The 12,317-nt window shown below is 41.1% G+C and overlaps 1 protein-coding gene across 4 annotated transcripts in view; it reads right to left on the bottom strand.

Moving 5' to 3' along the window:
* PTPN3 (protein tyrosine phosphatase non-receptor type 3) overlaps positions 1-12,317 on the bottom strand; it is a 530,936-nt gene that overhangs the window by 210,350 nt on the left and 308,269 nt on the right. For all 4 annotated transcript variants that reach the window (XM_077269560.1, XM_077269564.1, XM_077269563.1 and 1 more), the window contains exons 8-9: positions 10,523-10,643; positions 8,508-8,595 (exon numbers count right to left, since the gene is read on the bottom strand). In XM_077269560.1, coding sequence (XP_077125675.1) covers positions 8,508-8,595; positions 10,523-10,643 — 209 coding nt within the window. The remainder of the gene's footprint in view (positions 1-8,507; positions 8,596-10,522; positions 10,644-12,317) is intronic.

The following is a 12,317-nucleotide window of genomic DNA, read 5'->3' as shown; positions in this document are numbered from 1 at the left end:
CAAAAGTTTGGACACACCTCATTTAAAGATTTTTCTGTATTTTCATGAATATGAAAATTGTACATCCACACTGAAGGCATGAAAACTATGAATTAACACAGGTGGAATTATATACTTAACAAAAAAGTGCGAAACAACTGAAATTATGTCTTATATTCTAGGTTCTTCAAAGTAGCCACCTTTTGCTTTGATGACTGCTTTGCACACTCTTGGCATTCTCTTGATGAGCTTCAAGACGTAGTCACCGGGAATGGTCTTCCAACAATCGTGAAGGAGTTCCCAGAAGTGCTTAGCACTTGTTGGCCCTTTTGCCTTTACTCTGCGGTCCAGCTCACCCCAAACCATCTCGATTTGGTTCAGGTCTGGTGACTGGAGGCCAGGTCATCTGGCGTAGCACCCCATCACTCTCCTTCTTGGTCAAATAGCCCTTGCTTTTTTGTTAAGTATAGAATTCCACATGTGTTAATTCATAGTTTTGATGCCTTCAGTGTGAATGTACAATTTTCATAGTCATGAAAATACAGAAAAATCTTTAAATGAGAAGGTGTGTCCAAACTTTTGGTCTGTACTGTACATATATTTACACCATGTTCCAAATTATTACGCAAATGACATTTTACTCGGATTTTCCTAAATGGTCGGTGCAAATGACAGTAATAAAAGTCATCACCCGTTAGAGTATACATCGAATTTTATTGAAGAAATCCCCCAATGATAACACTATAATCTCCAAAATGAATAAAAACTCAAAACGCACTGTTCCAAATGATTAGGCACAGAAGAATTTTTAAAGATTTGATATGTTTTAAAGAACTGGAAATGCTCATTTGTTGAATTTGCAGCATTAGGAGGTCACACTCACTGAACAAAAAAGCTATTTAACTCCAAAACATCCTAACAGGCCAAGTTACATGTTAACATAGGATCCCTTCATTGATATCACCTTCACAATTCTTGCATCCATTGAACTTGTGAGTTTTTGGAGAGTTTCTGTTTGTGTTTCTTTGCATTAAGTCAGAATAGTCTCCCAGAGCTGCTGTTTTGATGTGAACTGCCTCCCACCCTCCTAGATCTTTTGCTTGATGATACTCCAAAGGTTCTCTATAGGGTTGAGGTCAGGGGAAGTTGGTGGCCACACCATGAGTTTATCTCCTTTTATGCCCATAGCAGCCAATGACTCAGAGGTATTCTGTGCAGCATGAGATAGTGCATTGTCATGCATGAAGATGATTTTGCTCCTGAAGGCCCGTTTCTCCTTTTTATACCATGGAAGAAAGTTGTCAGTCAGAAACTCTATATACTTTGCAGTTATATTTTCACACCTTCAGGAACCTTAAAGAGCCCTACCAGGTGATTCCCCATGATTCTGGCCAAAAACATGACTCCTCCACCTCCTTGCTGACGTCACAGCCTTGTTGGGACATGGTGGCCATCCACCAACCATCCACTACTCCATCCATCTGGACCATCCAGGGTTACTCGACACTCATCAGTAAACAAGACTGTTTGAAAATTAGTCTTTATGTATGTCTGGGCCCACTGCAACCGTTTCTGCTTGTGAACACTGTTTAGGGGTGGCCGAAAAGTAGGTTTATGCACCACAGCAAGCCTTTGGAGTATCCTACACCTTGAGGTTCGAGGGACTCCAGAGGCACCAGCAGCTTCAAATAACACTTTGCTAATTTGTAATGGAATTTTTGCAGCTGCTTTCTTAATCCAATGAATTTGTCTGGCAGAAACCATCCTCATTATGCCTTTATCTGCATAAACTTTGTTTGTGCTCTGTTTCAGTCACAAATCTCTTCACAGTATGATGACCACTCTTAAGTTTTCATGAAATATCTAATGTTTTCATACCTTTTCCAAGGTATTGCATTATTTAACCATTTTTCAGTAGCAGAGAGATCCTTTTTATTTCCCATATTGCTTGAAACCTGTGACTGGCTTAATAATGTGGAACATCATTTTCAAAAGTAGTTTTCCATTAATTAGAATCACCTGGAAAACTAATTATCACGTGCCCTGAGACACAATACGATCCACAAGTTTATTTGAAAAATAAAACAATTAAATCTTTATGACACTTAAATCCAATTTGCATAATAATTTTGAACATGGTGTATATTTTTATACATACAGTTGTGGCCAAAAGTATTGACACCCCTGCAATTCTGTCAGATAATACTCAGTTTCTTTCTGAAAATGATTGCTAACACAAATTCTTTGGTATTATTATCTTCATTTACTTTGTCTTAAATGAAAAAAAACACAAAAAGAATTGTCCTAAAGCCAAATTGGATATAATTCCACACCAAACATAAAAAAGGGGGTGGACAAAAGTATTGGCACTGTTCGAAAAATCACGTGATGCTTCTCTCTTTGTGTAATTAATAACACCTGTAACTTACCTGTGGCACCTAACAGTGTTATGATCCCAGTGGCTGAGGATCACTAGAAATACTAGCTAAGTTACTGAACATAGAACAAGCTCTAGGGAGGTGGTAACTGGACTGACCGCAATCCTGATCCTATCCAAACACACTAAAGGTAGCCGGTGAACGTGCCTAAAAGCCTGGACGTCTCGACGCAGCCTGAGAAACTAACTACCCCTAGAGAGAAAGCCAGACCTCACTTGCCTCCAGAGAAATGACCCCAAAGATATAGGACGCCCCCAACAAATAATAACGGTGAGGTAAGGGGAAAAGACACACGTAGAAATGAAAACAGATTCAGCAAATGAGGCCCGCTAATACTAGATAGCAGAAGACAGATAGAGAACTGTACGGTCAGCAGAAAACCCTACCAAAATATCCACGCTGAGAATTCAAGAACCCCCACACCAACTAACGGTGTGGGGGGAGAAACTCAGCCCCCTAGAGCTTCCAGCAAGCAAGGAAATCACATATTAGCAAGCTGGACAAGAAACATATTGAACACTGATGATCAAAAAATGAACAGACGGAAACTTAGCTTCTCTTGAAGAGACTGGTAGCAAGGTAGTCAGAAGGAATCAGAATAGCACTGAATACATTGACAGCAGGCATGAACTGAGAGTCCAAGTGAGCTTAAATAGGAAACCAGCCCACATATAACGAGACAGCTGATGCCAGTCACAAACCTGCAGAAAGACAGCACTCACACAGTACCACTTGTGACCACAAGAGGGAGCCCAGAAATAGAGTTCACAACATAACAGGTGTTGGCAATAACTAAATCACACTTGAAGCCAGTTGACATGGATTAAAGTTGACTCAACCTCTGTCCTGTGTCCTTGTGTGTACCACATTGAGCATGGAGAAAAGAAAGAAGATCAAAGAACTGTCTGAGGACTTGAGAAACCAAATTGTGAGGAAGCATGAGAAATCTCAAGGCTTCAAGTCCATCTCCAAAGACCTGAATTTTCCTGTGTCTACCGTGCGCAGTGTCATCAAGAAGTTTAAAGCCCATGGCACTGTGGCTAACCTCCCTAGATGTGGACGTAAAAAGAAAAATTGACAAGAGATTTCAATGCAAGATTGTGCGGATGTTGGATAAAGAACCTCGACTAACATCCAAACAAGTTCAAGCTGCCCTGCTGTCCGAGGGTACAACAATGTCAACCCGTACTATCCGTCGGCGTCTGAATGAAAAGGGACTGTATGGTAGGAGACCCAGGAAGACCCCACTTCTTACCTCGAGACATAAAAAAGCCAGGCTGGAGTTTGCCAAAACTTACCTGAAAAAGCCTAAAACATTTTGGAAGAATGTTCTCTTGTCAGATGAGACAAAAGTAGAGCTTTTTGGGCAAAGGCATCACATAGAGTTTACAGGAGAAAAAAAGAGGCATTCAAAGAAAAGAGCACGGTCCCTACAGTCAAACATGGCGGAGGTTCCCTGATGTTTTGGGGTTGCTTTGCTGCCTCTGGCACTGGACTGCTTGACCGTGTGCATGGCTTTATGAAGTCTGAAGACTACCACCAAATTTTGCAGCATAATGTAGGGCCCAGTGTGAGAAAGCTGGGTCACCCTCAGAGGTCATGGGTCTTCCAGCAGGACAATGACCCAAAACACACTTCAAAAAGCACTAGAAGATGGTTTGAGAGAAAGCACTGGAGACTTCTAAGGTGGCCAGCAATGAGTCCAGACCTGAATCCCATAGAACACCTGTGGAGAGATCTAAAAATGGCAGTTTGGAGAAGGCACCCTTCAAATATCAGGGACCTGGAGCAGTTTGCCAAAGAAGAATGGTCTAAAATTCCAGCAGAGCATTGTAAGAAACTCATTGATGGTTACCGGAAGAGGTAGTCACAGTTGTTTTGGCTAAAGGTTGTGCAACCAAGTATTAAGCTGAGGGTGCCAATACTTTTGTCTGGCCCATTTTTGGAGTTTTGTGTGAAATGATCAATGTTTTGCTTTTTGCTTCATTCTCTTTTGTGTTTTTTCATTTAAGACAAATTAAATGAAGATAATAATACCAAATAATTTGTGTTTGCAATCATTTTCAGGAAGAAACTGTGTATTATCTGACAGAATTGCAGGGGTGTCAATACTTTTGGCCACAACTGTATATATGACTTTCATCTTAGATGGTAAGGTGCAGAGGGGTGCGGGGAGAGAGGAGAAAGCACGACAGCCGTTGTGTTACCACGATTCAACGGGTCCAGGGGGATACATCTATATATCTATGTATTCTGTGTGTATATACTGGATGTAAGCTGTCTATTCTATCCTGTCGGCTCCTGCTGTAATTTTACTGTACGTGGTAGATGAATTGCCGCCTTTTCATCTATTGCGGTGTGATACAGAAAGGCATGCAGGCATCTTCTCCATTCTGTCCCTATTTAGCTCTTTCCCATCCATTTCAGCTTTTATCCCATGCTCCCAGACCTGTTTGTTGGGTCCAGCAGAAAAATATTCGGCTTTCCCATTGACTTGCATTGGATTCGTTATTCGGTACAAATACACGGATATTGGAAATTATTTATCCCTATTTTCCCGAATCCAAATATGCTAAGATCTTGCTCTTTGAGAGGAGAAATTCTTCTATGCAAACAAGAGTAACATTTTGGTAGTGAAACATTCTGACACAAGAGCAAAAGGAGAACTAAGGAAGGGAGGAGAAAAGTGAACATACTATACAAAGTGTAAATAAGTGTATAAGAAAAACACAGAAAGTCATATTATACATGTAAAAATTGTCACTAGGTTGCAAAAACAAACCTGGGAAAAGAATAATGAATAGTACTAAGGGCTAAGATATTCTGGATAGGACAGAGGGCCAATTATTTATCAGCAATCAATTCATTGTTTATTAAGCATAGCATGCAGTTTAGTAAAACTTTTTAGAATCTGAACAGCAGCTGGAACCGACCACAATCAGTTGATATAACATGTGCCTGTGCCCAGTTACATCATGACACCGACATTTCTCTGGCAAGTGTAGGGTTCCATGTAAATTGGGTGGCACATTTAAACATGGTAAAGCAACTCCAGCCTCTCACTTAGCCTACATTCACATAACTGGATTTTCAATCCAACTGCTGTCCGTGGAAAAAAAACAGTACTCAGTTCAATGTTATTCAATAGGGTTGGTCAGATGACTGTTTTTTTAGGCCGGTTTCACATTAGCGTTTTGAGGAGCTGCGGACTTCCTCCAGGAAGCCCCGCCCCCGGCCGCTAGCTCCGCCTACTTCTGCATGCGGCCTGCGTACCTATCTTTAACATTAGGTACGCAGGTCGTGTGGCTGTATGCAGATGCATAGAACGCAGCTGGTAGCAATTTATTTTTTTCTCCGCATTGTCAAAAAGACGCATACGGAAGCATCCGCATACAGCCGCATGACCTGCGGACCTAATGTTAAAGATTGGTGCGCAGGCCACATGCAGAAGTAGGTGGAGCTAGCAGCGGAGGTATGGCCGAGGGCGGGGCTTCATGGAAGAAGTCCGCAGCCCTCCGCAGCTCCTCAAAACGCCAGTGTGAAACTAGCCTTAGATTGTTTTTTTTAAAGGGAACCTGTCACCACGTTTTTGGAAGATGGGATAAAAATAGCGTTAAATAGGGGCAGAGGTGGGCGTTACATTAGTGTGTGTGTTATGCGTTTATTACCCACCTAAGTTGCCGAAATAACTTTGCAAAGTCTCCGTTTTCGCCTGTCAATCAGGCTGGTCAGGTCACATGGGCGTGGTGTCTTCACCCAGATTTGGCGTAGTTTTCCGTTGGTGGCGTAGTGGTGTGCGCATGCCCAAAGTCCGGAATCCTCTTCCAGGGGATTTAAAATAGCGCGGTGTTCGTTATTGCATTGGTGATCGGTGGGCGCGGCCATCTTCCTTTGGCCGCGCGTGCGCAGAAGCGGCGCTCTGCTGGCCGCGGCTTCAGGAAAATGGCCGCGGGATGCCGCGCGTGCGCAGATGGATATCGCGGCGGCCATTTTCCTGAAGCCGCGGCCAGCAGAGCGCCGCTTCTGCGCACGCGCGGCCAAAGGAAGATGGCCGCGCCCACCGATCACCAATGCAATAACGAACACCGCGCTATTTTAAATCCCCTGGAAGAGGATTCCGGACTTTGGGCATGCGCACACCACTACGCCACCAACGGAAAACTACGCCAAATCTGGGGGAAGACAACGCCCATGCGACCTGACCAGCCTGATTGACAGGCGAAAACGGAGACTTTGCAAAGTTATTTCGGCAACTTAGGTGGGTAATAAACGCATAACACACACACTAATGTAACGCCCACCTCTGCCCCTATTTAACGCTATTTTTATCCCATCTTCCAAAAACGTGGTGACAGGTTCCCTTTAAACACAGATTGAACATCCACATGTAAAACCAAAATGCACTACACTCTAGTCTCTCCTGTATTTCAGATTAGACTCACCTATTTATATATCCGAGTGTGCAAAGAGAATCTGATCCAATCTGGACCATCTGTATAGCATACGTTATTACAGACACATTGCCATTATTAACCTAGGAAACTGTATTCAGTATTATGAGTTTTAGTCACTGCTGATGTAGAAAACGGATGTCATACAGATAATTTGCGGACTGAAAAACAGATGAAAAACCAACGTTTTTTTCTCTATGATATTGGGACGATTTTTCTATACGCTCATGTGAAGGTAATCGCTATAGCAGGATACCCATTAGTATACCTAATGAGAACAGGGCAAAAATCTAATAAAATGCATGAGAATGGAAGGCAAAAAAACAGATACTAGGGTATACACTTTTCCCCTTTTCAAAAGGCAGGCAAAACAATCAGAGAATAATTACACTTACAAGTAATGACCACTTGTTTGCCTGATGTCCCCGCCACCCCAAAGCACGTTATGCCCTTTCCTTTGTCAGGAGGCGTGTGTTGGGAGGGGTGAAGATGATGAAATCAGAATGACTAACCAATCAGAATGCTAGTGGAGAGGTGTGTTAATCACACGATTGGGGGTGTACTAGTCACGAGACCTGAGGTCATAAATATATGGAGCGAAAGCCGTCCCCGATAGCAGGGAACATGCACCATTGACGTCACTCTCAGGAAATAGGCATCTCGGATTGTGGATGTAGAATTCAAATACACCAACGCCGTCATGCACAAATGCTCCAAGTTGACCATTTGCCAAGATATAAGTGAGGCAGAAATGGGCATGCGCACATGATGAGTAAGCAGTAAAATCAGTATTGTACTATCTTTACAAGTAAACGGAAGCCTTGGCGTAGCAAGGGAACCTGATGATGTGGATGTACTTGACTATATGAAACAAGACCGAAATGATGGAAAGAAGAAAGTATAAAAAAATAAAACTAAACAGTTTGAAGAAGACCGAATATATAAAATAAACAATAATAATAATACTAATACTAATAATGAAAATAAATAAAAACAAAGGAAAACTGGTGAATGTGTAATGTCAGACAATGACACAGTGTGGGGAACAAAATAAATCAAACTATTATATCGGTGTAGTAAGTTAATGGATATACGTGTATACAGGTTTAAGTGAGCCTAGTTTTGCAGACAATATATGGCTCATAATGATGAGCATAAAAGGCGAAGTGACAAATCAATAAATAAATGATATAATAAAACATAACACATTATTAAAGGTCCTAATTGAGATGTAAAATCTCAATGCTTAAAAAAGTGCTAAATATCAATGTTAAATCATTAAAAAATTGATCATACATGGGAGTAGTAAAATAAAATTGTAATTAATAAACATTAAATCTAAGACAAAAATATATTGTGTACGAAATTAGATATATGTAATAGATATATGCTCGTGTGAATGTAGCGTTAATGATACTCTGTTTGCAAAAGTAAAAGGATGAAATGGTCAGACTATGTGACATTATTTCTTTTGCTATATATATATATATATATATATATATATATATATATATATATATATATATATATATATATATATATATATATATATATATATATATATATATACACTACGTTTCAACAGGTCTCAAAATATATCACTCATAATTTAAACATATTTACAGGGGGTCAAACATACTCTACCACTGTGCATTTCAACTCCATAGAATTCCAGTGTTCTTGCAATGTTAATGTAGCAGGATTCAGCTTCTGTTTGTCCAAGACCGCTAAGAGGAAAGAGAAGTCATCGGGTTAGCGGTAGGATTATTTTACCATTTTCAATCTCTGGATCATGACCTCATTATTTTCTGCCAAGTGGCATGTGGCACACTTTTTAGCATTTGTGAAATGCAATCTGTGGCCAAGACAGACAGCGTTTAGGTTCAAGATCTCAACCCTTTCCATAGAGCACTACCCAGACTCAGCACATTGTATAGATGGGTCTCCTGGCAGCAAACTCATACATTAAAAAATGTGACAAACGTGACCACAGAAAATGTAAATGTTTCAGTGATTACAGGGATATTCCCTTCTTAGCAATTCATGACTGAGATGTAAATACTGGTCTATACCTGATCTTTAGGGGTGGATGAGATTCCAGAAACAGAAATTATATGGGCTGTGTTTTGCCATTTCCCTAAATCCAATTCACTTATATGGGAGTTAAGGAAAAAGCGTGCGGCACAACCCACTGGATGGATATCGCAATCCCATAAACCTCTGGGCATTGCTAAAAGACAATTGTTCACAACGCAGTCCTGAATGGCTAAGATGGAAATACCATGCATTAAAGTGGTGGTCCGAAGTCAAACTAGATTATAATTTGAAATCCCTATCTACTTAGTGCCGTAATCTAAGCCGTTTTTAAGGGCAGCATACAGATGGAATCCTTTACTGTCCTTTTAGCACTTGTTGCATTTTTAACAGTCAGCCTACGCATCATGTTGTGGCCTTCATTAAAGGGGGTTGTCTGTTTTGAATTCTGTTGTGGGTTCTGCTCTTGGGCTCCCTCCGGTGGTTGTGAGTGGTAGTGCTGCTGTTTGTCCTTCACAACAGTCATCAGCTGCTTCCACTTTGGACGGGGCTATTTAGTCTGGCTCCTGCCTTTAGTCAGTGCCAGTTGTCCATTGTTTTCTGGGGATCCACATCTCTGCTTGGTTTCTCCTTCTGGATTGTCCAAATCATCAAAGATAAGTCCTGGCTCTGTTTTTGCAGTCCACATGCGGTGGACTTAATAGTTCTGTGAATTGCTATGTTTTTTCTTGTCCAGCTTTGTCTGTGTTAAGATTTACTCAGCCAAGTTGGAAGCTCTGGAGTCACAGAGTTACCCTCCATGCCTTTAGTTAGGTGTGGAGATTTTTGTATTCTCTGTGGTGGATTTTGTAGTATTTTTTATACTGACCACACAGTACTCTTTCCTGTCTTTTCTTTCTAGGTAGCGTGGCCTCCTTTGCTAAATTCTGTTTTCAGTCTGCGTTTGTAATTTCCCTCTCCTCTCACAGTCAATATTTGTGGGGGGCTGCCTTTCCTTTGGGAATTTTCTCTGAGGCAAGATAGTATTCCGGTTTCTTTCTTTAGGTGTAATTAGTCCTTCGTCCGTGACGAGGTGTCTAGGGAGTGACAGGAACATCCCACGGCTACTTCTAGTTGATGTGTTAAGTTCAGGGTCTGCGGTCAGTATAGAGGCCACCTACTCCAGAGCTCATCCATGCTGCTCCTAGGCCACCAGTTCATAACAGTTGTCCACTACTGAACAACTCCTGCTTAATCACTACTGGGCCCCACAGAAAATAATAACCTATACACACATCTTGAAGCAGTGCCATTCCAGCTATTCCCAGGGATCGCATGATATTGCTGGGTCTGGTGATAGCTACAGCTAATTACCTGCAGCTCAGCAATATTACCTCTGCGTCGACAAAATAGTAAAGGCTATAGAAGTCACATGCCATAATGTCACATGACCAACAGAGAACAGAGGCGTAAACATCGCTAGATTGTTTTTATTTCCTAAGTGATTAAGCAGAAGTTGTCCACTAGTGGACAATCCCTTTTAATAAATAAGTGATTATGTGTTGCACATACTATACAAGGTATAATCTCTGTACTGCATAGCTACTATACTAAAACTTATATTAAGAGCAATTAAATTACCTGTGCTGACTGTGAAGGGATTCCACTTTACTTATAAAATCATCGTCTTGGCCAGGAAGAAACATTTTACTCAACAAGTGTCCTGGAAAATGTACCGAAGGATTGTAGTCTCCAAACTCAGCTGTGCAAGAAAAAGAACCCATTAAAGAAATTATCATTGTGGTTATTTCTACAAATCTGCATGTACCAGTGGTAGACGCCAGACAGTCAAGTTCTTAAAGAAGCAATGCTACTCAACTTTCGAAAAAACAAAAACACATTTCTAATTTCTCCCAAATCTTATCAAAAATCACATTTTCCTCCTGTATTATTACACAAAAATGTGACAGTTTGCACCTGATAGCTCAGTCCATTACATTGTAGACCAAGATTAACTTCTTCAGCAGTAGCAAGGAATTTATCTACTGCCATCAACAGTTACAGCAAACAGGCGAGTATAAGTGGATAGGTGCACGCTTGCATAAACGGAAGAAAAAACAAAAAGTAAATCACTTCTTTCTATCATAGGAACCTTTCATAAAAACGGCAGGAGGGGGTTGGCCTAGTTATGCAACTTGCGGGACACTGCTTTCAGCGTTTTGGTCTGCTGTCTCAGTCCAGCCGCATTTTGCCCAGGTCTGGTCTAATATGTATTGGGGCTATACATTCTCTGCTCTGTAGTCATCTCACTAAAATCACAGGCAGGATTACAGTCACACAGAACACACTACAGAAAATATACAGTGGGGGAAATAAGTATTTGATCCCTTGCTGATTTTGTAAGTTTGCCCACTGACAAAGACATGAATAGTCTATAATTTTAAGGGTAGGTTAATTTTAACATTGAGTGATAGAATATCAAAAATAAAATCCAGAAAATCACTTTGTATAAATTATGTAAATTTATTTGAATTTTGCAGTGACAAATAAGTATTTGATCCCCCTGGCAAACAAGACTTTATACTTGGTGGCAAAACCCTTGTTGGGAAGCACAGCAATAAAACTTTTTTTGTAGTTGATGATGAAGTTTACACAAGTCAGGAGGAATTTTGGTCCTCTACTCCTTGCAGATCATCTCTAAATCATTAATATTTTGAGGCTGTCGCTTGGCAATACGGAGCCTCAACCCCCTCCATAAGTTTTCTATAGGATTTAGGTCTGGAGACTGGCTAGGCCATCCATGGCCTTAATGTGCTTCTTTTTGAGCCACTCATTTGTTGCATTGGCTGTATGTTTTGGGTCATTGTCTTGCTGGAAGACCCAGCCACGACACATTTTTAATGTCCTGGCGGAGGGAAGGAGGTTGTCACTCAGTATTTTACAGTACATGGATCCATCCATTCTCCCATTGATGCGGTTTAGTAGTCCGAAGCCCTTAGCAGAGAAACACCCCCAAAACATAATGTTTCCTCCTCCATGCTTGTCAGTGGTGGATGGTGTTTTTTGGGTCATAGGCAACGATTCTCTTCCTCCAAACACAGAGAGTTTAATTAATGCAAAATACCTCAATTTTTGTCTCATCTGACCACATCACCTTCTGCCAATCACTCACAGAATCATCCAGGCGTTCATTGGCAAACTTCAGATGGGCCTGCACATGTGCCTTTTTGAGCAGGGAGACCTTGCGGGCACTGCAGGATTTTAAACCCTTACGCCGTAATAGGTTGCCAATGGTTTTCTTTGTGACTGTGGTCCCAGCTGCCTTGAGATCATTAACAAGTTCCCTGCGTGTAATTTTAGGTTAATCTCTCACTTTCCTCATGATCAAGGATACCCCATGAGTAGTGTTGAGCGATACCGTCCGATACTTGAAAGT

Source organism: Ranitomeya variabilis, chromosome 6 (genome assembly GCF_051348905.1).
Source record: "Ranitomeya variabilis isolate aRanVar5 chromosome 6, aRanVar5.hap1, whole genome shotgun sequence".
NCBI classification, from domain to species: Eukaryota; Metazoa; Chordata; class Amphibia; order Anura; family Dendrobatidae; genus Ranitomeya; species Ranitomeya variabilis.
The sequence above is the reverse complement of the archived record's forward strand: the minus strand, read 5'-3'. Positions and strand labels throughout refer to the sequence as shown.